This window comes from Siniperca chuatsi, linkage group LG14, assembly GCF_020085105.1.
Source record: "Siniperca chuatsi isolate FFG_IHB_CAS linkage group LG14, ASM2008510v1, whole genome shotgun sequence".
Classification (NCBI taxonomy): Eukaryota; Metazoa; Chordata; class Actinopteri; order Centrarchiformes; family Sinipercidae; genus Siniperca; species Siniperca chuatsi.
The window spans coordinates 23,303,552-23,331,522 of NC_058055.1; the positions used below are offsets into that span (position 1 = coordinate 23,303,552).

Consider the following 27,971-nt stretch of genomic DNA (forward strand, 5'->3'; position numbering starts at 1 on the left):
ATGGGCGTGAGTGAATGATTCAGGGCCTCAGTGTGTTTCACATGAATCAAGCCGTACAACCAGTCACCTGACCACGTCCAAAGGCAAAGGTGTTTATACCTGTTCAGAATGGCCACACAGAAAGGTGGAGCGAAAAGTCTGCCATCATAGCCTTGTCCTCCTCTGTCTTCTGTGTGTATTGGTAGTTTCGCCCCAGTGATTTGTGCAAATGGGGATAACAGTAAACCCTTTTGGACAGTCACCAGTCAAAAAAGGGCTTGAGAAACTCTGCCTACTTTCACACTTCTGCACACCTGGCCAATCGCTGAGTAAAGTCGGCATGATTGTCAATTTGTCTTTTTCATAAAGTTTCAAAAATTGTCAGGTGCAGCCACCCCCAATTCATTTATTATCGGAAAGGGGATTTTAGACACTTAGACAATCCAACAAACACTTTGTTTGAAGCATACTGAGATTTAGTGTGCCTGTAGACATTACCATGACTTCTAAAAACCAGTAGGATATAGACAGGTTAACTCTGAATTAGCGAGTTTCATATTTACTGTGCCCCACTTCCATCCTGCATAATAATTACATTGTTAACTTTCCAAATTGAAATAACTTCCCAAAGTTTGACTGATGTCCAACAGTGCATATCATTTATATTTCCCTATTACCACAAACATTCTTGTATACTAACTGCTAAAACAGTATACTGTTAAAATTAGTCAAGTAAAGTTAAAGTTGTAGAGCACATTTAAAAACAAATGGTGTTGACCAAAGTGCTTTACAGAGAAATTTAAAATATAATTAAGTATTAATGCAAAAATAAGTATATCGATAACCCACAGACAAAATTAAGACAGTTGTATCATTATATTAATAATTAATGATAAAATTGGGACACATAAAAAAAATCTCTGACCAGATTTTCCACACTACAATGTTGTTACAGCCAAGGGTTTGACATTCAAGATTAGTTTGTGTAACACCAGATAACAAGTGCTTGAAGTTGGCGAACATGGTAGAAAACAGTCGCTTCTTTACACAACCAGCAGACACGGAGCTAGATTAGTATTCATTTTGAGTCATATTTCTGGCTACCTGATATATGTAAGTCAAATTTTCACTGTCCTTTTAGCTCTATTTTGGTCTCCACCAACTGCTGAGGGAAATATCTGGCTGCTAAATGCTACACTTTCAAAACCAGCCAGTCGCTAACTTTGTCTGTCGTTTTGTGCTGTGCAGGTAGCGTACGATGGGTTTATCAGAACTTCCTTAATGAAAACAGCTACCTGCTGTTGGAAACTGTGTTGATGAGAGCGGTGTGACTGAACCAGAGTTTAAAACCAAAACAATGACCTGAAAGACACTAAAACACTCTGTTACGCTGCAGAGTCGGGTGACAATTCTCTGTGGACTCTACACTACGAGCAACCCCTTTTACATTACACATAATCATTCGATGCATGCAACATAAAAATATTGATTAGTGCAGCTTTAAGCTGACCACCCAAGTATAGCAAAGAAAAAGGGAGCATTATCATTTCCTATCATGTTTTCTCTCCCTAATGAATTGTGACAGTTCAAGAAATGAGGTGTATCAGCCCATCTCGATCCTACCCACTTCTCCATCCTTGACATTTCCCAAAACACAAACCCTAGATCAGAAAGCTCCCCTGGCCCAGTAGGTCATCTGTAACTGCTGATTTTGTCCCGCTTTGTGTGACGCTCTCTTTCACAGGTTGGTTAAGAGTATATGTCCATTTACACAACAAGACGTGGGAGGTATAAAAGAAGCCTCCACAGAGAGCCTCGGTGCTGCTTAATGGGAGCCTGGGCCCTGCCCCCAGTCCTGGAGCCTTTCACACATCTTGCTCCTTGCCTCTCCAATTACTTCCACTGTCCTTCTGCAACAAAGACCCAACTGACTGCCCTCTCCTTCCCAGACCCTATCAGTGTGGATCCACCTGAGATTTCCCCTCGCTATCTCTCCAGCATCTATGGAAATGAAGTGTCTTGTATAACCTTGTAAATGAGGCTGTTCCTAATTAAAAAAGGGGGTACACAGAGTATCCAAAGTGACTCATGTTAATTCTGTAACTCTACCTACCACAGAGCTTGAAAAGCAAGGTTTCAGACTTTGTGTGTGTTGCTGGTTTTTGTCCATAAATGCCCCAGAGTGAGACTGTACTATGGTGAGTTTGTGTGCTCAGGTGCCCTGAGCTTTAACTGCACTGAGTGAACCCTGGCAAAGTCTTTACCACAACTGAGGCCTAATCCAAAGGCAGAGTCTAAAGTCAACCTTATTTTACACCTGCCAAGGACTTGTCAAACAAATAATTCAGTAGGGGAGAAAAATGCACTGTCCATTTGTATAGACATTATCACCAAATATTTTTAAATGCTGCTTTAGATGCTGAGTGGAACATTAATAAGACCTTGGTATTCAAACGCCATTGTTCCATAAAAATAAAGGCCGCAGTGTTTCCTCCAAATTCTCCACCAGACATATTTTATCATCATTTTGCACCTTGCAGGTGTTAATGACAGATCCTGCCCAAAAGGTTTGACATTCACCCTGTATGACAGCCTCTCTTTGTACAAAACATTCCTTTTCTCCTGCATTTAAAACATGTCTGGAAGAAGTAATTCTCTTTGATTTCTCCTCTTCCCTCCATCATTTCCACATATCTGACCTCCCCTCTCCCCTTCTAACATATTGCTCTGCTTCCACTCCCTCTCTTCCTCAGATTCCTATGCTGTCCCTCCCCTCAACTTCCCTCTCCTCCCCACCTACCCCCTTCCCCAAACACTGATCTCAGATTAAGTTGAACACTATCCCAGGTAAAGTTTGCACCTGCTTCTTTAGGCAAAGCTCCTTCCACAGCTTCAACAGGGGCTTTTCAATCTCCACTTATCTCCTCTAAGGACATCACCATTTAAACACTCAATACAAACATTTGGACTGTTGTTGCTTCTGCTGGAAATTCTGTGGAGCTGGAATTGGAACAAGAGGTGCTCTTCTATCTGGACATCCAGCTCCTCTATATACCCTCTTCTCTTTTCATCACTTCAGCAACTATCACCTCCACTCGTTTTACTCTCTCCATCATCATCACCACCATCACCTCTGTGGATGGTCCTCTGCTGGATGGGACTCTGCTGTGTGGAGGTTGCCAGGTTAGACTATTGAGGTGCTAGATGTCCATCTTCTGAAGGCAGGTGAGGACATGATTTCCTCCTCTACTCCACTTCATCAGTGGTTTCTTGACCTGAGCTTTCCTCATTAGGCTTGTCACTTTTTGATGCTGCAAACATGGGGCTGTTGACTATATGACAGATATTTGGGGTCATTTACGATCTGTTTAGGAAACATTATCAATGTGTTTTTCTGCTATATAGGCTGCTGTTGGCTTCATGGCTTAATACAATTGCTGATATCTAATACAGGTGTTCCCAACCTTTTTTGTCTCAAAGTCCACTTTTGACCCCTCATCACAGGTTATGACAGTGTAGATATGAGCTATGTGCATCTCAACCAAATAATGATAGATCCCTCTCACATTCATTCATTCAGTTTAAGGATTTTTAGAAACCTGAAGAGGTAAAGGTATCCAGTATTCCACAAAAATTCATAAAAAAGTCATAAAAATAAACATCACTTTGTGTAACAAAAATATGTTAGTTGGTTTCTTTCACCTTTAATCATCTTATGACCCCTCAGATTTATCTTGGGACCCGTTTTGGGGTTCCAAACCTCAAGTTGGGAACCTTCGGTCCACTCTTGCCAGCAGGTACATTTCCACTAACGTTAGTATTAAGACTATAAAATAGACAATTTAAATGTATGTCATTTCTTAACTCTTAACATTGCGATTGTAATTATTTCACCAGAGTAGTTTTAAATTCTAAGCTGAATATTGGTCTGACTTTTTATTTATTTATTTTTTAAGCCTCAAATACAAAACAAAAAAAAGTAAATCAAATAAATGTGAAGTGTCTTGTTCATCTTTTAAGTCCTAAGCTTTATCTTAATTGCCCCTCTAAAAGGCCCTGGGGTTAACACCAGTCAGATAAGATGCTGAGCTACATGACTCAAAAGAGCAATTGTGGAAATCTTTCTGTTGGCAATGTATGATGAGAGGCTGATGACATTAGAGCAAACTTCTCTCAGCAGTGCTCACTAACCTTGGCACACCTGAACACAATTTACCATCAGCTGAAAATGATTCACACATTAGAGAGATTTGAGAGAAATATCCAAATGACCTCATATACCTCATGTAGCAACATTATTGTTTTCAGGACAGTAAAAGTTTAGTTTGCTGGTATTTACACATAGATTCCTAAATTATAAAGTCCAGTTTTCAAATGATATTAAAAAAAAGGAAAACGTTTCCTGAATTTCGTTGGTCAATATTTAAAACAAAGATGGCTGGTCCAGACAACACCAGCTCAGCCAGGCTTTGGTAATTACACTTCAACGTAACTACACACCTGTTGTGTGACAAAATAATCTCAACTCAAAGGTCCACTTGCTAGCTTTTTCACAGGCATCTACTGTCAACAGATTATACCTGTTATCCTCAGTGTAATGTGTATGGATAATAGAATGAAAAATAACATCATGCACCACACTGCTTCTGTTCATTTTCATTTAAAATAATATATATATATATATACGTATATTAACTCTTTTTATTAACATTAACACTCATTAACACTCTATTGATGTGTGGTGCTACATGTACATATAAGAAGCCAAAACTACACAGAAACAGCGCTATTGTACAACGTAAACTGCCCAGTAAAGACATGAACCTTAACTTTACCTTTAGTAAAACCGATTTGACTAGCAACAAATATTAGATTTTGAAACTAAAGTTTATCTTCCAAAACGAATTGTATTTTATGTTTAAAACACTACAGAGGCATCAGCGCTTCCGGTAAATTACCAAAGGGCTTGCTGAGATAACGCTGACTGGCTGGTAGCTAGCAGGCCAGCTAGTCACATCAAATCTCCAAAATGTCAGAACAACTTTTCAAATTATTTTTATAAAGCAACCACATATATAAAAAACCTTAACAGTTCATTTCTTGCCTAAAAACTTCCAAACTAAATCTGGTGACAAATCTCTCTTGACACTGTGTCATGTGTCCAGTGGTGAGTGGTGCTAAAGTGGTGTTAGATATGTCACAAGGCCTAAGTGGTCACAACAGTACCTGTGACAACTTTTTCACATCGTACAACCTGGGACAGGAGCTTCTCAAAAGAAAGTTGACAATGGTTGGAACAATCAGCAAAAATATTCCATTTTTAATTGTGTTCTAGTAGGGGTGATTGCAATAATTAAACATATATGTTGTCTCTGTTGTTTGAAATTGAGATAAAGGTCATATATGTTAATGGCTTATGAAGTAAAATTTTGATTTGTAATTGCTTTTAACACCCCAAATATGTCCCAGGTCAATTTGACCCGAGGGATACCAGAGGGTCCCAAACGTGAAGACAATACAAGGGTTAAGAAAGGCAGAATGTCTCACAAGGTCTATGGTTTCCAGAAGGGACCAGTTTTAACTTATGGGTAAAGTTGGCAGTGATGTATAGGCCCATTAATATTTAAATTCACTGAATGTACAGACAATACCTTTTGAAGTTTCAATGCTATATGGTGATTGTAAAATCTGCCAACTTGGCTGTACACTCTACTTTGCCAATGGGAAACGTGCCAAGCCAGGCACTGAACAACCCCAAGGGGCCACTGCAAGGACCTTGGCAATTCAAACCTACTCACTTAAAGCCATTAGTGCCGCAGTGTTTACGCTCTTCTCCCTTTGGCCAACAAGGCATGGATAGCTCCCAAACAGAAGTGGTAATGAGGTCCTAAGCAGCCTCGCGGCTTCAGACACAGAGACGCTGGAGCAGAGTGGGCCAGTTCGGTCAGCTGCAGGGAACCGAAGCACAGAGAGGCCCGTAGTCCACTGTTGCCAACTCACATGGGACCGTAAGGCAAATGTGATCCTGACACATTGTTCTGGCATGCATAATAGGGCCTTTTCAGGGCTACTCAGGGGAGACCTGGGAGCCTGATCTTAAAGAAGTAACGTGACGTTGGTTTGATGGTTCTCCCTCCTCTCTACTTTTGTCTAATTGCCTTGTTTATGAGAAGTTGTCCTATGACTCATGTCTGCATTTCTATTAGCTTTAAGGAAGACAGATAATGTAGCACTTGCTCAGACAGGGTTGCTTAATATGTAAGGAAGTGGTAACATAGTGAGCAAATGAATCACTGTCGATATGATCTCTCATCTCATTCTCTTACTCTGTATTTTAGAATGGTCAGGCAAGGCTGTCCAGTCATTCTGCTCCACCTCTTCAGCATCTTTGTACAGATGGGAGGTATGAGAAACATAAATATTGATGGAACATGTTAGTCATCCTTCACATCAATTCTTTCATCTTTTAGGTCATCTTTTAGGGTTGTGAAAACTCAATTTAATGAGCGCTTATGCATTATTCTCCTTTTAGCTAGTACTCGGGATATCATGTACCCGTATGGACCTGGCCATAGGGATCTAGAGACCCCCAAGATGGATGATGGGAGTTCTCCTGAAATTACTGTGCTCATTCACTTCATTTTCTTCAATGTCCCCTACCGTTCCATCTATGTAAGTCTCTTATTATTGCACAGAAAGCTTTAATCCATCAATCTTAAAATAACTTATTGCAATGTATAAAATGTGTATTATAGTTTATGATGCTGAACTACAACCCTGTCTGTTCTGTTCATAGGTCAACAACAATGGTGTGGTCTCCTTCAACGTGCAGGTTAGCCAGTTCACACCAGAGGCTTTTCCCCTGAGTGACAGCAGATCATTCATTGCTCCACTTTGGGCAGATGTGCACAACGGCATCCGCGGAGATGTGTACTACAGAGAGTCCACCGAACCGGAAATACTGGAAAGGGCAACACAAGATGTCCGGAAGTACTTCAAAAACATGCCCACCTTCACAGCGACTTGGGTCTTTATATCAACATGGCACCAAGTCACCTTCTATGGAGGAAGCCAGACAACCCCGGTAAAGTCCAAACTGCATAAAATATTGATCACACAAAAGGCAACTGCAGGTCAGCAGTAGTCACAAATGACAGTGTTATTTAAGAAACATCTGGTGAAGATTTCCATGTTTGACCAGATCTACAAAATATAATTTCATCAGACATTTGTCTAGTGCCATTTTGAAATTCCACTTCCTCATGTTTTACAATACAGGGGGTTTTGTGTTCAAGGTCAGTTTCTGAAGAACTGGGTTCTCAAATGCAATTCAGTGAATCTGCTGTTTTGTCTGCAAGTTGGACATTTGTTGAATGTTGAAAGGATTCTTCTCCATTATGGTATTCTTTTTTGTTTGTTATGTTTTATGTATCCCTGTTTTCTCTCTTTGTAAAACTATTTTAATCCTCTTGTTTGATTAAAAGGTGAACACATTCCAAACTGTACTAATCTCAGATGGCGTGGCATCCTTCAGTATGTTCAATTATGGAGAAATCACATGGAGCACAGGAACAGCCAGTGGTGGAGATCCTTTAACAGGACTGGGTGGGACTACAGCTCAGGTATTCTCACAATGTCCCCAAGATCATTTCATAACGTATGATAATCCTGTTCTATTATAGAAATTATATGATAAACGTTTCACCTCACGTTCCTCACACCTTTCCCTTTTCAGTCAGGTTTTAATGGTGGAGACATTGGTCACTTCTTCAACCTGCCAGGATCACGGACAAATGATATAGTGAACATTGAACAGACAACCAATGTAAATACCCCTGGGCGCTGGTTCTTCCGCGTAGACACTGAACTTATAGATCCTGCCAATGGCTGCAGCTACAATGGCAAGTTCATATGTCAAACGCTGATAATTATGTCCACACAGGTTTCTCTTTTGCAAAGTATCTACAGCATTTTTAACACTGAGAGCTATCAATGACATTTTGGAATGAAATGCTTCAGTTGCTTACAGAACTGTACTTGTAAATACCTCTTCTACCTCGTCTTTTTTACATCCTCTCCAGGGCGTTATTACAGACGAGGGGAAATCTTTTGGCTGTCTGACCAGTGTTCACAGCGATGCCGCTGTCTTGATATTGACAATGAGGTGCATTGCCAAGATGCTCCATGCGGGCAGCTGGAGACCTGCGAGCAGCAGGAAGGGGCTTTTTACTGCCAGCCGACCCGCACCAGCACTTGTGTGGTATTTGGCGACCCTCATTATCACACCTTCGATGGCTTCCTCTATCACTTCCAGGGAACCTGCTCCTACCTGCTGGCTCGGCCCTGCTGGGAGGTGGCAGGACTGCCCTTCTTCAGTGTGGAGGCCAAAAATGAAAACCGTGGGGTCGCCTCTGTTTCTTGGCTCAGAGATGTCACAGTGGAGGTGTATGGCCACAGAGTCATGTTACCCAAAGGCAGTTTTGGAACAGTCCAGGTGAAAATCCTTGGACCCCTTTATATCGGGAATTACCGCAATATTTGCCTTGTGTGTGTTTCTTGGTTGGGCTAATGCAAAAGTGTTGATTATGTGGTTGCATTTACACTTAAAGTCGTTCTTTGACCACCTTGGAAGAGTGGTTTGGGCAGTAAACAAACTAATTACCTCTTGAATGCATCTACCTGGATTATTCATAATATAAAATATTACATAATAAAGTACAAACAGTCGATCCAGGATACACATTTTGAGAGTTTTGTCATGAATAAAGGGATAGGAAGAAAGTGGCAGTATTCTAAATTGGCATATATTGACAATGGACTTTTTCTACTGTCATCCATTGTTCCTTTTCTGATTTTTCCTCTGTTTCCCTCTCTAGGTGGATGGCTTGATAAAGACTTTACCAGTCCAACTCCAGCTTGGTGCTGTCAGGATATACCAGTCTGGGGTTGCTGTTGCTTTAGAAACAGACTTTGGACTCTTGGTAACCTATGATGGCCAACACTATGCATCCATCTCCCTACCCAGCTCCTACTTTAACAACACTTGTGGCCTTTGTGGTAACTATAACGATGACCCCGCTGATGATCCTGTGCTTCCTGACGGCTCTCTAGCAGAAAGCGTTGTGGAGTTAGGGGGCAGCTGGAGAGCAGAGGACACAGACTGGAGGTGTACAGATGGCTGCACCCAAAACTGCAGTGTGTGTGACCCTCTTACAGAAGCCTTCTACTTTCGCTCAGACTACTGTGGGCTCATCAACAAAACTGATGGACCTTTTAGGGACTGCAGAGCTGTAGTGGACCCTACAGCCTTTGTGTACAGCTGTGTATATGACATGTGCAGCAACAGGGATAATATCACCACACTCTGCCAGGCCATCCAGGCCTACGCTCTGGCCTGTCAGGCCCTTGGTGTCACGATACGACCCTGGAGATCTCGCACCTTCTGCGGTGAGATTCAGTTTGATTCAGTTTACACAGATTCTTCATCTTACATTAATTCACTTGTGTCATCTGACATAATTTCTTCTCTCTTACTGGCTCTCAGCTTTGTCATGTCCAGAGTTCAGCCATTACCAAGTGTGCACAAGTGCCTGCCCAGCCTCCTGCTCGGACCTCACCGCTCCCCTGTATTGTGCACACCCTTGCACTGAGGGCTGCCAGTGTGACCAAGGCTATGTTCTTAGCGGGAGCCATTGTGTACAGCGTCAAGACTGTGGCTGTGAGCATAACGGCCTCTATTACCCCCTTAATAACACTTTCTGGGCAGGCCCCAGCGGTGAAGAAGGTGAATGCACCCTCCGCTGCAACTGCGGGCCTGCTGGAGAAGTCTCCTGTTTCAACGAGTCCTGTAAAGAGGGTGAGGTGTGTGTGGCGGAGGTGGGCTTGCTGGGTTGCTACCCTCGGAGGGAGGGAGTGTGCTCAATCACCCAGAACTCAGTGACATCCTCCTTTGATGGAACCTTCCTGCTGTTCCCAGATGACAGTTCCTACTACCTGCTGAAGCTGTGTGGCACAGTGCCAGCTAATGGCTCAGTGGTGGAGGTGAAGATGGGCAGGCGGCTGGTGAACAAAGGCCCTGCTTGGAAAAGACCTGTGGTAGTTACAGTGGCTAACCTTGAAGCTCAGATGGGAGGGCTAGATTTTGATACAGTAAAGGTTAGTATTTTTTCTACAGGGCAAAAACCCTTTTGTTTGTATTTTCAGCTGTTGAATACCTACGGCTATGACACCTTTTTGTGTTCCAGGTGAATGGTGAACTAGTGGTGCTCCCATATGTCCATCCGATGGAGACAATGATGATCTACAGAGCACCAGGCAATGCTACAGTGGTGGAGTCCCGTGGTCTGCTTCGTGTCCACTACACACGCCAGGGATTCCTCAACATCTCCCTCTCCACCCTCTTCTACAATGTTACTTGTGGTCTATGTGGCGTCTTCAATAGCAATTCCACTGATGACCTTCGCCTTCCAAATGGACGCCTGGCGGAGTCTACTGAACAGTTCACAGAGGGCTGGCGGTCCATTGCTGATGACCTCACCTGTAATGGTGACTGTGATGACCTGTATCGAATGTGCACAGACTTGCGTCTGTACCAGAGTCCTTGGATGTGTGGCAACATCAATGACCCGGGAAATAGTTCATTTTTGGCATGTCATGCAGTGGTCAACCCCTCACCATTCTTCAGGAACTGCTTGTATAACATGTGTGTAAAGGAAGGGAATCATTCAGCCCTATGTTCTTCACTTCACGCTTATGCCACCGCCTGTCAGGACGCTCAAGTAGGCTTTGCTTCCTGGAGGAGTGCAACCAACTGCCGTGAGTAGATACATCGTTACTTTAAAGGAAAAGGCGGTAGTTTGGCATTAAACCCAGAGTGAGATGAAAAGATCATCGCTGTGTGTCTAGAACAGAGATAAACAGGTAGACTAGCTCTGCCAAAAACATAAAAAATATGCCTTCTAACAACTCTGAATCTGTCTCACTATGTTGTAACTTGTTAGCAAGCAAGCTTGTCTACAACAAATCAACAAGTGAATGATTGATTTCTTCTACAGCAGTGTTTCGCAAATAAGTCATTCCCAACCTTTTGAAGCCTAAAAAAATATTTCTTTCTGTAAAAACACCAAATTGAACTTGAACATGTCATCTTGCTTTCTGAATAACTGTCAGTCTGATTCTTGATTGCCTTGATAGTCTTGATAGCATCAGTGCACTCTTGTTTCTTTAGTGTTCCCATATAAATCAGATTCATAGACCTTTTTCGCAGCAGTCATTTGGATTTGTCAAAGCATGAAAAGCACAGGTGGAACTAATAACAATGATGATGGCTCTGTTCCACCCCTTGTATGCTTGAAAGGTGGCTCTGAAAGCTTGCTCCTTCGCGGATCGCTGCAGTAGTCAGTTGCTCAGATTCCAATGGCAACCAAGTTTTAAAATGTCCTCAAACCACTCCTTCAGCACAATCCACCTCTCAGCAGATTGTTCATATGCTCAGTATGCTCCTAATAATCAAATCTTTCCCAAAATATGGCTTAATTCACTGCTTCTGTTTGATGCTAGCGCAGTTAGCTGCTTATATTTGTCCTTAGCAACGTTTCATCCGCAGCTAATCATGCTAGTGACAAAGAAAAGCATTGTATTTAGTCATATTCTGACAAAAATAAAATAGTATAAAAAGCATATGGATGGACACTCAAGTGGTGGATTATGCAGGAGTGGTTTGAGAACACGGACATTTTTACACTTCTTTTGCCATAAACTTGGTCACCAGTGGAATCCATTGTAACCGTTTTGACTCCAAGCTGTCTACAGCTGCTGCCCAGGGGCGAGCATAAAACTCTTCAAAGCCACCATTCAATCCTACAGCGGGTGAGTATTTTATACTCAAAATAAGGGTTTTTGCTGGAGTATTCTTGTAATATGGATTTGGTCGTTGTCTCTCTCTTGCTGTCTCTTACCTCGTTCTTCTGTCTCAGCTCTTCCCTGTCCAGAGAACAGTCATTTTGATGAGTGCACCAGCGCCTGCCCTCTGACCTGTGCCAACTTGGATGAGCCTGAAGAGCCATGCCCTCTGCCATGCCAGGAGGGGTGTCAGTGTGAGGAAGGCTTTGTGCTGCGTGATGGCCTGTGTGTGGCACGCAGTGATTGTGGTTGTATGAGCCATGGGCGCCAGCTGGCCACTAATCAAACTTTCTGGACAGACTGGGAGTGCCAGGAGCGCTGCTACTGCAATGGCTCTGACAACAGTGTATACTGTCAGCTCGCACCCTGTAACTCTGAGGAGTACTGCCAGGAGAATGACGGCCTGTATTTCTGCCAGCCGCGGACTGAGGCCCTGTGTGTGGCTGCTGGTTATGGACATTTTCTGCCATTTGGTGGCATACCATTTGAGCTGCAGAGCTCTTGTACTCTTAGGATGGCCACCACCAACTGTAGGAGAGAGAACATGGGCCACACAACCATCAGTGGAACTTTTCCTCAATTTAAATTGGCAGCTCGTAATGAAGAAAGGGACACAGGCCAGGCAATTTGGGTGAGGGGCTTTGTACTAGAGGTCTACGAGTATGAGATTGAAGTGTCACGAAGCTACAAAAACACTGTCACGGTGAGTGCATGAACAGGCAGAACAGTGAATGAATCAAGAGCCATGATTATATAGTGTGTTCAGTTTAGGGATACCTGTAATAAGGTTCATAATATGAATGTTTTACATCTTAACACCACTTTTATGCATGACCCATGAAGGTCATAGTTGTTGTATTTGTGAGGACATGTTATTTCTAATCAAGCCGATAGAATAACCAGGCAGAGGGTGAATTCCTCTTTGATTGGCTTAAGGTGGATCTAATTTCAATGGGCATCTTTTATCAGGCTGGATTTGGCTCAGACAAAACCCCGACCCTGAGCGACATTTGGACCGGGTTCACAAACCGACTAAAAGATCTGAGGAGGAATAGAAATGACACACATAACCCAACACGTCCACACACACACACACACACACACACACACAAACATACACACACACATTTTTTCTCATTCTCCTGTTTCTGTCTTTCTCTCTTATAAAATTAGATTACATGAGAAACACATAGAAGCTCTTTCAGTGAGTCTTAATGTTATCCATTGATCACCTGGGTTTCCCCACATTCTTTGAAAACATGCAGGTCAGTTGGATTAGAAACTATGAATTGGTGCTAAAAATGTTTCTGTAGGGATGTGTGTGTGTGTGTGTGTCAGCTGATGGGGATCCTAGAATAAGAGTTAAACCTCTTCAAACTAGAACCACGTTTATTGACTCTCTCTTCACTCAGGTGAATAAGGAGCGTTTGTACCTTCCTCTGAAGCTGGGCCCAGGGAAGGTCAACATCTTCACCTTAGGCATGCAGCTCATAATGGAGACAGATTTTGGCCTGAAGGTGGCCTTTGACTGGAACACTCTCCTCCTGTTGACTTTGCCCCGTGACCTCTTCAACGCCTCCTGCGGCCTCTGCCAGGACATGCCCTTATCCCCACCCACCTTTACCACAACTGACTGGGGCATGGCCTGGGCAGAGAGGGACACCTTCTGCCAGGTGGGCTGTGGAGACTCCTGCCCACGCTGTGGCCTGGGAGAGAAAAGCGTGCTAAATGATGCTCCTCTTATGGTGGCTGATGCCAACACGAACATCGGCACCGACGGTGGGGCAAATGAAGTCAACACAGGCATGCGTTTCCACATTGGAGATGGACTATATGTGTTTATGGAGCCTGAGGCAGTGAGGCTGTGTGGGCTAATTGTGGATCGAGGAGGTGCGTTTGCACGTTGTCACAGCAAGGTAGCGCCAGCGTTCTTTTATCAAAGCTGCCTGCAGGACACCTGTTTGGACCAGGGAGCCCAGGATACAATCTGTAACTGGCTGCAGATATATGCCAGCACCTGTCAGACCCAAGGGGTGCCTGTTACCGGCTGGAGGAGTGACACACCCTGTGGTGAGTGCAAGTCTTGGATCACCTTAAAGGGACAGTTCCCCCCAAAATCAAAAGTACATATTCTTCCTCTTACCTGTTGTGCCAGTGAAAACTGTTACGACAGTAACAAGGACATTTTTTCTTTAAAAATATTTAAATGTTTACTGCTGAAACTACAGTTTTTGAATGCAATGAGTACCACAAACCAAATTCCATTCAACTCCACTGTGTCAGATTTAAGGAAGAGAGGTACATAGCTCAAACTCTGAGCACATAAAACCAAAAGTACTAGTATGGCTAGATACCACTAGAGGTAAGTATTTTTTAATTTGGGTGAACTGGGTGAAACAGTAATATTAGTAAATATCAAGAAATAGTTCCATCACATAACTCCCCCTAAAACCACAAATTGTCGTTTTTACATTTCTGTTTGTGTATGGATTAAACAAATGAGATACAACGTGTTAATTAGTGAGCTGTAGAGGTGTTGGCCGTTCCCCCTGCTTTCAGTCTTTAGGCTAATCACTCCCTGACTCCAGCTCTGTACTTAACAGGCAAGTATTAGATTGATATTAATCTTCTCATCTCGGTCTGAAAAAGAAAGCGAATAAGCATGTTTTCCAAAATGTTGAACTATTCCTTTAAACAGCTGTCATAGAGCCAATAAAAGTGAACAAACGACTCTCCAATCAATGTATCAATGTGTACAATGTAGTCAGTCCAATTGTTAGCTAATATCTTTGCCAACCTGCCTGCTCCCAGTCCAGAGCTGTCCACCTAACAGCCATTACTCCAGTTGCATGTCGGTTTGCCCGCCCCAGTGCGCCCCAGCCCGCGGCCAGAGGGACTGCAGCCAGGACTGTGTAGAGGGCTGCCAGTGTGACCAGGGCTACGTGCTCAATGGCAAGAGCTGCATCCTGCCTCAAAACTGTGGCTGCTACACTGATGGCAAGTACTATGAGGTCAGTCTCACATCCAGCACTACATGGAATAAACTCAATGACTTAAAATTGGCTTTTAATTAAAGGTCCGTGTTTCTACAGTAGCCCAGAACGGACAAACCAAACACTGGCTCTAGATAGTTTCGCCTACACACTTGGAAGGGGAGGGTGATGCGAACGGTATTCAAATGGTTGCAAACTGCAATTTCACCGCTTGATGCCACTAAATCCATCATACTGGACCTTATCAGTATATCAGTATAGAAATGGTATGGGAAAACAAAAACATTTTTCTGATTCAATCTGTAAAGGTAATCCTTCATAACAAAATCGCATTTTGCAAAGTTGCATCAGAATCATAGAGTTGTTTGAATAGGGCTGCAACTAAAGATTATTTTTATTATAGATCAGTCTGTTGATTTTTTGTCTGGATTAATCAAGTCATTACTTAGGCTGTATAATGTTGGAAGATATAGAAAAATACCCATCACAGTTTCTTTTTTGTCATTTAATTGCTTGTTTTCCCCACCCAATACTCCAAAACCTAATAGTTTAAATTATTTTTATTTTCAATCAAGTAATCAATTAATTGATTCATTGTTTCAGCTCTGAGTTTAACAGAAATCTTTCTTTATTTCAGCCCAAACAGCTGTTTTGGAACAGTGACTGTACCAAACGCTGCCAGTGCATAGGACGAAACCTGATCCAGTGCGACCCAAGGCGCTGTAAGGCAGAGGAAGAGTGCACCCTACGGTACGGAGTGCGGGGCTGCTTTGCGCGGCGCTCCCAGCACTGTGTGGCATCTGGCGGTGGGGTTTTCAGGACCTTTGATGGGGCATCGCTGCGGCTCCCGGCCTCCTGCTCCTTCGTCTTGTCCACAAACTGTCACAAGCTGCCTGACCTGTCCTTCCAGCTCATCGCTAACTTTGATAAATGGAGCACACCCAACCTTACCACCATCTCTCATGTCTACCTTTACATCAATGAGGAGAATATACTCATCTCTGGCAGCACTGTCAAGGTGAGAGACCTTGTCATGATTACATTACATTGATTCTGAAATGGATCAGTTCTACAGTGGATGTCATGGAAAACCCCTAACCTGACTTTACAAAAACAAACTTTGACCCACTTTAGATAAACACCTGTCTATCACCTGGTACTGGTTTATCAAACTGCTTGAATATTTCATTCGCACCTGGAATACATTATACAGTTTCACTCGTTCTCATTTAAATTCTTGTGTGATATAGTTTATTCCTCCAAAGCTAACTTGCATTTCAGACCTTATTCCTGCCAAATCTTTAAAGCTGCACTAATCAATATTTTATATTAAAGGCAGGATATGTAGGATTTTCCTGAAAAACAATGTATAGGCTCACACAAAAATAATCCTACTCAAACATCACTTATGACCCACAAGAAGTGTGTGGTGGTGTCTGTATCTGCAGAGACGCTGCCCTCCGCCTGTATTTTCTTAGATTTCTTATTGGTTTGCTGTGTTCAGGACGTTTCTGGGCATCAACCTTTGGGCAGTGGTGTGTAGCCCGCAGCCAATAACAGAGCGCAGGGTGTGAGGTGATATCGCTGTCGCCGTCTCTCCTCTGCTCTGTGACTGTGTGCAGGGCTGTGTGTCTGTTTGACCGAGGGCGGGGCTGAACTACACTCACGCAGAGCAGAGAGGATGAAGCCTGGCTTCGGCTGCACTCACACAAAATCCAGCAATTGCAGAGGTGTCGGCGTGTTAATTTGTGCTTTAGAACGTAATTGCCGTGAAACAATCAGTTACATACACAGTTAATTCACTCTCTTGCTCTCTCTCTCTCTCGTTGAGGCGGGGAGGAGGGGCCAACTTTGAATCGTGTGTTTACAGCAACTGACAAATCATACATATTCTGCCTTTAACAACAGATCAATTGACTACATGGAATGTGAAAGGTGTTGCTCATAGTGACGAATCCCCAGAGAATTATCACCCGACTCTGTAGCTCCACTTGGCTCTGTAGAGACTTTTTAGTCTCTTTCAGCTCATTGTTTTGGTTTTCTGGCCCACAATTTGGTTGGTTTGGTTAACAGCAGACACAGTGGAACCTTTTTCAGGGAAAGATCTAGCTGTTTATTTCTGGAGTCCAAAACAAAGCTAGGAGAGTGAATATTGGCTTTACACACGCCAGATGGCCAGAAACAAGACTCCATATCAATGCTAATGTTGCTCTGTGTCTGCTGAATGTGTAAACAGGCAATAGGTTGCTAAGATGTCCGCCATATCAACTTTACAAAGCCATACTATGTCAAACAAGTCTGATTTTAAGCTTGTTGTGGAGTCCCCAATTGACCAAAAACAAAAAGAGATGAATTCAGCTTTAAAGCGGGCCTATGTAACTTTTGCTGAATACTGTAACCACAGGTGACAATTATGGGATAATGGTATATGCTAAAATATAGTTTAAGACTGCCACAAGTAAAGAAGAGTGACGAGGTAAGCAATGTCAAAAACACTGCAATATCTAGCAAAAGTTTGCTAACATTAGCCACCATAAGCTACAGGTCATACCAGACCAAGAAAGGCTGTAACTGTAAAACCCTATGTATATACTGTAGAATTGAGCTCGGGTGTGTTTTATTGCTTATGAATTGAACATTTCGTTTTTAAGAGGAAGTTTGTGTTATTTCTTCTTTAAAATGCTTCATAGTCTCGCTTTAATAAACCTATTATCTCTATTAGGAGATTTTTAGGAGTTTAAATTATCAAATTACTTTTCTCTGGCTATGCTTTTATCAAACCTCTTCTCAAAAACAGTTCAAACAGATACAATTCAAATCCCCCTCTTTTTTGCCAGAATACTTGAAAGAGTTCTCACAGTCCAATTTACCAATTACCACTAATAGCCTAGTAGAGCTCCTCCAATTCAGGCTTTAGGCCATATCATTCCACTGAAAGTACACTCAGAGGTAGTTAATGACTTGCTGATTGCCTTTAACTTTGGCTCTCAAGGAATCTTGATCCTGCTTGATCTGAGTGAGCCATTGACCGCAACATTTTTCTGAACTACCTTAAGAACTATGTTGGTATCAGTAGTAATTCACTGAAGTGGCTCAGGTCATATTCACCAGAACACCAGAGTAATTACAGCACCATCTCAGATTGTCACAATCTTTGCTTTGGGCTGTCTGTTACGCTTCTCACTGAAAATGAATGAAATAAAGGTGACTATGTGTCCTATCTCAGATATGATTTCCATCTCCTGTGTCTTCATAGGTCAATGGTACACCAGTATCAGTACCGTTTCTAACTGGGCTGATGACACGTCTGTCCACATCCGAAGGTTTCATTGTCATCGACACACCCCAGGACATCCAGGTGCGATACAACCACTTTAACACCCTTAGCATCACAATGGGCCAGCGGCTTCAGAACAAGGTGTGTGGCCTCTGTGGGAATTTCAACGGAGACCCCAGTGATGACTACATCACCTCCAGGGGCAAGCCGGCTGTCAGCGCACTGGAGCTAGCCCAGAGCTGGAAGACCAACGGTATGCAGAACAGGTGAGTGAAGCTTACAGACATGGTGGAATATTTTGTACACTATTTACTGTACATGTATGTAATTATACAATTCTTGTGAAACCTTTTGGAGATCATCCCCAAAATATAACATTAAAGCTCCACTATTCCGCATTTTTGTATATTAACAATGACTACGTGTATTGTGAAAGGGATCTGTCATAGTGACGAACCCACAGAGATTCATCACCGAACTCTGCAGTTCTTATAGACTCTTTTAGCTCATTATTTTGGCTTTACAGCCCACAAACTCCACTCTCATCAACCCTATTTTCAGCAGCAGCGGACATTTTCCTGTGAAAAATCTCTGAGAAAACCAGCACAAAATGACAAAGTTAGCTACTAGTTGGTAAAGAAAGTCAAACATCTAGCAGCTAAAGAGCCATATTTCCTTCAGGAGTTGGTAAGAGAGACCAAAACAGAGCTAAAGAGAGAGTGAATATTGGACTCGTCAGGTGGACAGAAACATGACTCCAAATGAATGCTAATGTTGCTCTGTTGACATTGGTTTAGGCTGACAGGCTGGCACATTTAACTGCAGGAATTGTCTTATAATTTAGGACTATCTGGACGGGATCTTGCCTTAGATACAATAGCATTGTGGACTTGGGATACCACATAAGCTAGGGTTAGCATGCTGTGTGTAGGGCTGGGGAGAGGCTTCCTCTCCTGTGTAGCTTTGCCTGTCAGTCTAGAGACCAGGGGCATAACTGGCTGGCTGCTCCTCATTTCCTCTGTGGTGCGGTCTCTTGAAAAACTATATAAAGTACTCTGTTTTTCCATCTGTACAGGGAAAGTTTGTGGACTACTCTTCACATGCTCAAGTTAGCTAACTATCACTAATAATCTTTTTATGAGTTAGACTTGATGACCTGGTTTTGCCCACTATCTTAGAGAGTGCCTGCTGCTGGTGTCCTTTGAGTTAACACTTTGTTTTCCCTGGCATGTCCATCACTCAAATGGCTGGCACAAAATGACAAAATACAAGATAGATTTATTGATCATTTTACAGTATAGGATTGTATAATGATATTTTGATTGTAGTTCCCTTTATGCCACTCAAAAACAAATGTTATGTAGAAAAAATACAAACATTGGATTTCTCATTAATAATAAATAAAACAATAGCTTTGACAGTGGGATGTTGGTCTTTCTCATCTAGTTGTGATGAAACCCAGTATGTGGCTCTGGCTCAGTCCTGTGACAACACGGCAGTGGCAGCATTGCAAGGTGAAGATGCCTGTCAGAAGCTCACCCAGCTGAAGGGTTTCTTCCAGCCGTGCCACGGCCTGCTGGATCCCCGGCCCTTCTACCAGTCCTGCTACCTGGACGGCTGCTATAATCACCGCAAGGCTCAGGTCTGTGGCTCGCTGGCAGCCTACGCGGAGGCCTGCCGCTCCCTGGGCACCCTCACCACCAAGTGGATCACCCAGGAGAACTGCTGTAAGGGCACCGCGAGGCACCAGCCTCTTTCATCCACATGGCATACACAGATGGCACTGCATGTCTCTGTGCAGTCAGTCACATTTTTAAAGCCACGATTTTAAACATGTACTAATTTTGATGCCCACAGTGGAAGAATCCAACACTGCAATGTGTGTGTGTATGCAATGTTATTAACACTTCATTCAAAGGTGCACTGTAATGCAACAGAAACAGACGATAAGATCAATAGAAGAATACATACCTTTCATAAATTTTTTTCCAGTGGCATTATTAATCTCCATTCAGATTATTATATTAGTGGAAGGGATGATTTGTTGATTTGTGCAAATGTGGGTTACTGGTATTCAGTAAATTGTTTTGTCTTTAATGCAAAATTCCCAGATTAGTTGAAATTACAGTAATCTGATCAGACTGTAGGTGTTTGGCTTTGTTTGCTTCCAAGCAACAGGCTAATTTAGCAAAAGCAGCAACAGGTAATGTGTCAATATTGCTTGTAAAGTGTATTGACTCCAATGAGTGTAGCAATCTGGATTTTGGTGAATGGACAGTAAGAGGACACTTTAGAGAGATTTTAGTGAGTGAATCAAACTGAAACTATAAAAGTTGAGGGGACACTGAAAGGGACATGTCCTCCCTGTCCCCAGTGGAAATTAAGCCCTTGGCAGAAATTCCATTCAGTGCTTTTCATTAGCCATAGTTTTGCTGATTAGTCAGCATACTAAACATGCATGTTTAATTAAACTAACATTGTGTGTGACAGCTAACATTGTGTGTGGACCTGTCTTTAGCAGAATGGATCTATGACCCCTGTGCAGGAGAGATCTGCACAAACTTCACCTGTGAGCTGGAGAACGGAGGTGACCTGTGTGGCTGCCCAGAGTTACCCACCAGCACTGGAGGTGAGCGCTTCATTGGGCAATGAGGTGATATCATCTATCCCCAGTTTTAATCCTGTCCCAGTATGCTGTAAATGATACTACAGATGAGACTTTACTACCCATTCTGAAATATGGTACAGCAAAGGTGATACACTCCTGGTCTGACTTCAGATACCATCAACATCAGATTCTATTTCTGATTTTCGGTGACATCAGAAGAATCTCAACGCTGATAGGCTTTCGCGACACAGCGTTACACGAATTTTTCGCTTAAGTTTAAATATTTTAAACTTGCACGGACGTGTATTTGGGTCTATTCGAATCGCCCGGCGCGCATTATTCGCCTTTGCGTTAACTTTGTATGTAATGGTGCCGCGCAAAAAATTCACTTGGCGTTCGGTCTGAACACACCATTAGAAGCTTATGTTTAATATGGTTTGACTGTGTTTCAAGTAATTGATCAGTATTCCTGTTTTAAAATTGGGCACTTAAGCACTGCTTCACTTGTCTGGCATAAAGAGAATACATTTTTTACTTACTTACTTTGAAGCACATGCTAAAATGTTCAAAATGAAGCTGTCTTACAGTATAATATTCTAAGTTGTCAAATAGAGCCCTACAGATACTGGATTTTTGAGGCCATTTCTGATATTGATATTTGAGAGCTAAAAACATCTGATAACCATATATTGATCAATATAATTTTTTTAACATACACACATAACAATAAAATTTTTGAAAAGAATCCCTTAAATTTGGTTATTAAAGATTTGTGACGAAGATACGTACTGAGCAGGACATTTTACAGTTTCAAAATACAATAATCTGTACTACAATTTCTTGTTATTTATTGGCCAACATATACACCAATACAATATATATATCTGTGATAAGCTAAAATCTGCCAATAATATCAGCCATGTCATTGTTGTAGTCAGGCTCGACTGTTAAAATCATACTGCTGTTGTTATTTTACATAGAACGTTGTCCATGTAAGATATCGTAAAAAAGGCCCCTCATTTAAAAAATTCTGTATACAATAATGTAGTTGTTCTTTACTACATTATTCAGCATTAAAATGTTATTATGTAGTAGCCAAATATGTATACTAATGCATTTTACCATTTGTATGCCAGAAATATACAAAAATACATATAATGAGTGTTTCTTTCAGAATATTACTCTTGTGAATTTACAGCATCACACTTTCCAGGAATAGTGATATTGATCTGACACTGCCATGTTCGGTACATGATGACTTTCTGTGTGTCTGACAGGTGATGATGACATTCTCCAGGCGGAGGTGACCTGTAAGCATGCTCAGATGGAGGTTTCCATCTCCAAGTGTAAGCTCTTCCAGCTGGGCTTTGAACGAGAGGACGTCAGGATCAACGATGAGCACTGCGCCGGCATTGAGGGAGAGGACTTCATCTCCTTCCACATCAACAACACTAAGGGACACTGCGGCTCCATCGTACAGGTCAGTTTACATTCATTTGTATTCTTACTTGCCTCATGTTGAGTGTTGACTGTTCTGATTACTTTGCTTTCTACCTGGATCACCTTTTTTAAACTGTTTCTTTGCATCCGCGACTTGGTCTCTCAACCTTTTACCACCTTTGATGACAAGCTCCCAAGATTTACTTGTTTAAACCATAATAATTTTAAGAATGCCACTCAAAGGTCTTCAGTAAAGTTGCATATTTGTAAAGGTGCTACATTATGTTTATTACTTTTAAAATCAACAAATTGTTGCTGCATTCATCGTGTAATTACAGTGATGCCATTGCCAAAGATTGTCAGCCTCTTTTTTGTCTCCACACTGCATTTTACATTGTGTGCCACTCTGTTAAATTTGGCATAAAACCTTCTTCTATCCTTTTTACTCTGCTTCCAGCCTGAGCTAGGCAAAATACTGTATGTCCCAAACTTGTACTGGGTGTGATTAAATATGAGTAAAAGGAATAGTTCAACATTTTGAGAAATACGTTTTGTTGCTTTCTTTCTGAGAGTGAGATGAGAAGATTGATATCAATCTCATGTCTCATGTGGAATGTGATTAGCCTAGCTTAGCATAAGGACTGGAAACAGAGGGAAACTGCTAGCCTGGCTCTGTCTAAAATGAAAAAGAATGCCTACCAACAACTCTTACAATTTAACGCTGTATCTCATTTGTATAATCCGTAATCAAAAAACTGTTTACGGGTTACGAGTTACGTGCTCTAGCTATTTCTTGGCTCACAGTGAAAATATTGCCAGGTTTAAACTGCTGTTCACCCAGAAATTGTTTCAGCACCTAACTCCCCCTAAAACCACAAATTGTTGTATCTACATTTTTGTACAGAATAAACAAACAAGATACATGTTTATCAGTGGGCATATTTTTGAACTTTAGACAGACTCAAACTATCTGAAAACAAGCGACAGACCTTTAACTATTAGCAGTGAAATATCAAATTATAATTAGGCAGCCGAACTGATGTATCAACTGTTTTCAAACATCATTTCTTCTCTGCTTCCTGATGGTGAATGTTCTAAACATCCCTTTATCTCTCTGACAGTCGAATGGCACACACATCATGTATAAGAACACTGTGTGGATAGAGAGTGTGAACAACACCGGAAACGTCATCACCAGAGACAAAACCATTAATGTGGAGTTTTCCTGCGCATACGAACTGGACCTGAAGATCTCGCTGGAGACTGTCCTCAAGCCCATGCTCAGGTCAGATAGGGCACATGTAGACACAGGGATTAGCTGTAGAATAATATGTTTACTTTAAATAAAACAAAATGCTATAGCTAGACATAACAACTGGCTACATTTCTCCTCCTTTGTCCTCCATCCTCCAGTGTGATAAACCTAACCTTGCCGACCCAGGAAGGAAACTTCATCACCAAGATGGCTCTATATAAGAACTCCTCGTACCGCAATCCATACAGGGAGGGGGAGGTGGTGCTCAGCACGCGAGACATCCTCTTCGTGGGCGTCTTTGTGGAAGGGGCAGATGAAAACCAGCTCATCCTCATAGTAAACATGTGCTGGGCCACGCCGTCCCGCTACAGCAGTGACCGACTCCGCTATATAATCATAGAGAGAGGGTAGGCTCTCACACACAATGTAGGGCTTACAGCAAACATCGCACACACAGATTTTTCTACTGCTGCAACTAATGATTTTTTTCATTATTGATTAATCTGTTGATTTTAAAAAAATGAATTGTTTAGTCTATACAATCTCAGAAAATAGTGAAATTTCCCAGAGCCCAAAATGGCGTCTTCAAATTGCTTGTTTTTGCATTTACAATGTTAACACTTAAGAAGCTAGAACCAGTGAATGATTGGAATTTTTGCTTGAGCAACAAATTTGTTATCAGATTTGTTGGATAAAGGCCAGTCTTCTTCCTTTGGATAAGGACTACACTCGGCAGGACAGTCCCCCATAAACACAGTATGTTCCTTTAATATCTGGCTCTCTCTAGGTGTCCAAACATTAAGGACAACACCATTGGCATGGCAGAGAACGGTGTGTCACTCACCTGTCGCTTCCATGTCACCGTCTTCAAGTTCATCGGGGATTACGATGAGGTCCACCTCCACTGTGACGTTTCCCTGTGTGACTCAGAAACAAACGCCTGCAAAGTGGTGAGAAAAATCTTCATCTTAAATAAAAGTGGTAATGAAACAACGTCTACTGTATTAATGCATGTGTACTGTGCATCCAGAACTGTCCACACAAGAGAAGAATGTACTCGGAGGACAGTGACCATAAAGAGCACATATTGAGCGTGGGACCCATAAGAAGGAGAGGTAAGTAAGCAAGAGTCCAGTCCAGGTTTAAGGAGCTACTAATTTTTGCACTTCTCTCAGGTTTTTACCTCTAGGTGGGAAAATGAGTTTCTACTGGCTCTTTGTTGTCATTGTCTGTGGTAAATGCATGTGACAGATAGCTCATATCATATAAAGTTCCATGGAAATCTGAAGGGGTTTCAACAACTCAGCATTTAATTTCTCATATTACAGAAATTATTATATCCAAAACCTTTTCCAGCACTTTCCTAAGCTATTTAGTGACATTCCAAAGCTTTTGCCGGATTTTCATGACTCACCTGTGACGTCTCCTTAGAATCAGACTGGTGTGAGGAGGACAACGGAGGCTGTGAGCAGATCTGCACCAGTAAGATGACTGGACCAGTCTGCAGCTGTGTGACTGGGATGCTGCAACGAGATGGGAAAAGCTGCCGGAGTAGGGACCACACACACATATACACACAAAACACACACGTGTGCCACAGACGGGGGATTTTAAGGTTTAACGTATCTCGGCTTTACAGTATCATAGTATGACTAGTAAATATATCAGCAGTAAATCAGTCTTATTTTGAGAAAATGTGCTTCCATAGAGCAGGTTTAAATGGTTCTGTCCAAGGTTACCATAGAAACATATCATACCTTGTTACAGTGGCCCCAGTTAGGCTACTTTTCAGGTTTATCGTTACCAGTTTAACCAGTGTTACAATCAAACACCCACTGAAAGTTCTGCACAGTTCCCAATATCCAGTGTTCCAGTAACCGTATGTGCTTCTAAATGCAGTTGATTTTCCTGCTTCAGGGCTACTTGAGTACATTAAATCGTTATTTTTCTGATAATAATGTATCAAATGATAATGCGACAATGTGAAAGGGGTCGATCGTAGTGATGAACCTACAGAGAATTATCACCTGAATCTGCAGCTCCTCTCTGATTTACGGAGCTTTATAGTGAGTTTCAGCTCATTGTTTAGCACATATATCTTTATATTGAATGTACAAGAAGGATAGACAGCCAATCTGAGGTGTATTTAGCAGTGTTTCCACCAAATGGTAAATGGACTGTACTTGTATAGTGCCTCTCTAGTCTTCTGACCACTCAAAGCACTTCACACACTGATGGCAAAACTGCTCATCAGTACAAAGAAACTAACACACCAAAGGCACATAATTTGGGGTTCAGTATCTTGCCCAAGGACATTTTGACATGTGGGCTGAGGGAAACCGGGATTGAACCGCCGACCTTTTGATTGGTGGACGACCCACCCTACCACTAAGCCACAGCTGCCCAAATGGCAAAAATAATAATATTTACATGCATATACATATTTACATACCAACTGAACTTTAGTTTCTGTAGAAAATGTTGCTAAAGCTATGTCAACGTTGTTTAATGTCATGTTACATCTTAGCACATATGATACAGAGAGGAGACGAACTTGACTAAAAGCAGAGTGCTACAACAAACAGTTAGGAAGGCTGTTCAGAGGCCAGTTTAAAATTAAACCCTAAGGCCCATATTCTGCACTGGGAACAGCACGACCACACTGTTCACTACTGGTTTAAAATGAATGAGTTGGAAGACGGTAGTAACCCTCTTTGCACATTGTCACTGTCATATATATGTAAATATCATTATTTTTGCCATTTGCTGCTTAATTCCTTTGAACAATAGCATAAAAACATACAAACACATCGGTCTGTTCTGGAGGGCTGCCATCATTGATAGAACAGGCAGCAACGTCACCAGCAAGTCAGTGAGCAGGGCAGAGAGTTCCCAGAGTCCCAGAGCAGATCAGACAAGCTCCGAGGGGTCTAAAGCTGCTACAGTGTGCAAAGTTGTGGAAACCCACCTTTGTCAATAAAAAAGGGAATAAATAAATAAACCTACCCTAGTATCATAGGTTTAACACACTGAAAATGTTCCAGTGAGTGACGTCTTCTGGAGGCCAAGTGGCATTACCTGCCTGCACACCTGTAGTCTGCGGTTTATTATTGTGCCTAAATATCAAAACCACACCAAGAAACACAAAAATAAATAAATATAAATTCAAAACTGAATACTGAAAATTAAATTACAGACATAAAGATGGAAAATGAAGAACAAATAAATACACAAAATATATTCAATACAAACACAAATGCATACAAAGTTAAATTGAGAAATATGACAATAAAAAATGTGTCAACATTTTGTCTGGTGTCAAACCTTTATGAATTTGTAATATTATTTATTAATTTGACATTTGTACTTCTCCATAATAAGGGCAGCCGACAGTCACTTAACAAAAAAAGCTGAGGTGCTGTAGTGTCTTTAGCTCACAGAACAATTAGTTTTTTAACTGATGTGTTTGATGGGCAGAAAATGACTCAGCAACTATTTTGGTAATCGATTAATCAATTTATGTTATTTTTTAAGCAAGAAGGCCAGTCTAGTTCTAGTCATTCTAGTTCCAGCTTCTCATCTCTCTTTTTTGCTTTCATTCATTTTCTGAATATCTTCGGATTTTAGACAGTTTGTTGCCCATTGGGCTTTCGGAAATCATGATTTTTCAAATTTTTTTGAAATGTAATTAAAATAATAATTTTTAAAAATTATTTAAAAATAAATCGCAAGACATTTCTATCTAAATTTGATTCTGTCATAAATGTACACAGTAATTCTGGACATTTTGCTTTGCTCAGATTTTACATCAAACATTTATTAAATAAATATTTAGCATCTTGTCAAACATTAAAAACATTAGCACCCAGACATTACAATACAATAGCAATTACAAAAATAAATTAATGTTAAATAAATTAACTGAAATATAAAAATAATAAACAACATATATTTTGTAACACAAGAAAAAGTGCCACAGAGCATCCTCTATCATGAATGTTTTCTTCTTTTCCCAGCTGTGAGCTCGAGCTGTAACCTGACACCCGCGGTTCCTCTGCTGAGCTTCAGCGCTGTGATCTCCATGCTCCTGGCTCGTATTCATACTCTCCTCTCCTAACACCCTGTGAGCAACGGATGGCAACCAATGAAAAAGATAAAACACAGAAAAAGACTTGAAGATGCACAAAGTATCAGCCCTGACTAGCCAGTAGATCAGCTGTGTTCCAGTCAGAAAATCTAGACACAATACACTGTACATTCACAAAGATATTACTGATGCAACTGAAGGTACGTATCTAAACAAGAAAAATAAGTCAGACACATGGACAAAAGTTTCACCCTCCACTTCACATTATGTCATTCTTCACCTCCACCTCCTCCATTATTCTTTTTTATCAGGACATCTCATTGTGTTGTGTTAAAGTTAAAACTGTTCTGATGGTTTTTGTTTGTAGAAGAATGAATGCATTACACATTGCACTGCCACAGTGTCTTTTTTGATACTACCACCAGGTGGGG

General features: G+C 41.6%; 1 protein-coding gene across 8 annotated transcripts; it reads left to right on the forward strand.

Moving 5' to 3' along the window:
• Positions 1 to 1,726: 1,726 nt before the first annotated feature.
• Positions 1,727 to 27,930, forward strand: tecta (tectorin alpha). Of its 8 annotated transcripts, none has more exons than XM_044222557.1 (25): positions 1,727 to 3,204; positions 3,707 to 3,776; positions 6,318 to 6,382; positions 6,512 to 6,651; positions 6,776 to 7,063; positions 7,464 to 7,601; positions 7,715 to 7,880; positions 8,061 to 8,473; positions 8,856 to 9,426; positions 9,524 to 10,134; positions 10,224 to 10,794; positions 11,955 to 12,583; positions 13,293 to 13,950; positions 14,692 to 14,891; positions 15,511 to 15,891; positions 18,130 to 18,416; positions 19,597 to 19,877; positions 20,669 to 20,779; positions 22,036 to 22,238; positions 23,320 to 23,483; positions 23,612 to 23,860; positions 24,241 to 24,403; positions 24,484 to 24,568; positions 24,885 to 25,004; positions 27,470 to 27,930. In XM_044222557.1, the coding sequence occupies exons 3-25, from the start codon at positions 6,319 to 6,321 to the stop codon at positions 27,568 to 27,570; spliced, it is 6,594 nt and encodes a 2,197-aa protein (XP_044078492.1). In that variant the 5' UTR covers positions 1,727 to 3,204; positions 3,707 to 3,776; position 6,318; the 3' UTR covers positions 27,571 to 27,930. The 8 variants fall into 8 exon arrangements, 7 of the variants coding, with proteins under 7 accessions (XP_044078492.1, XP_044078489.1, XP_044078493.1 ...); XM_044222554.1 differs by lacking the exon at positions 3,707 to 3,776 and having other exon boundaries at positions 1,727 to 2,177; positions 2,733 to 3,204; XM_044222558.1 differs by lacking the exon at positions 3,707 to 3,776 and having other exon boundaries at positions 1,727 to 2,177; positions 3,059 to 3,204.
• The last annotated feature ends 41 nt before the right edge of the window (positions 27,931 to 27,971 follow it).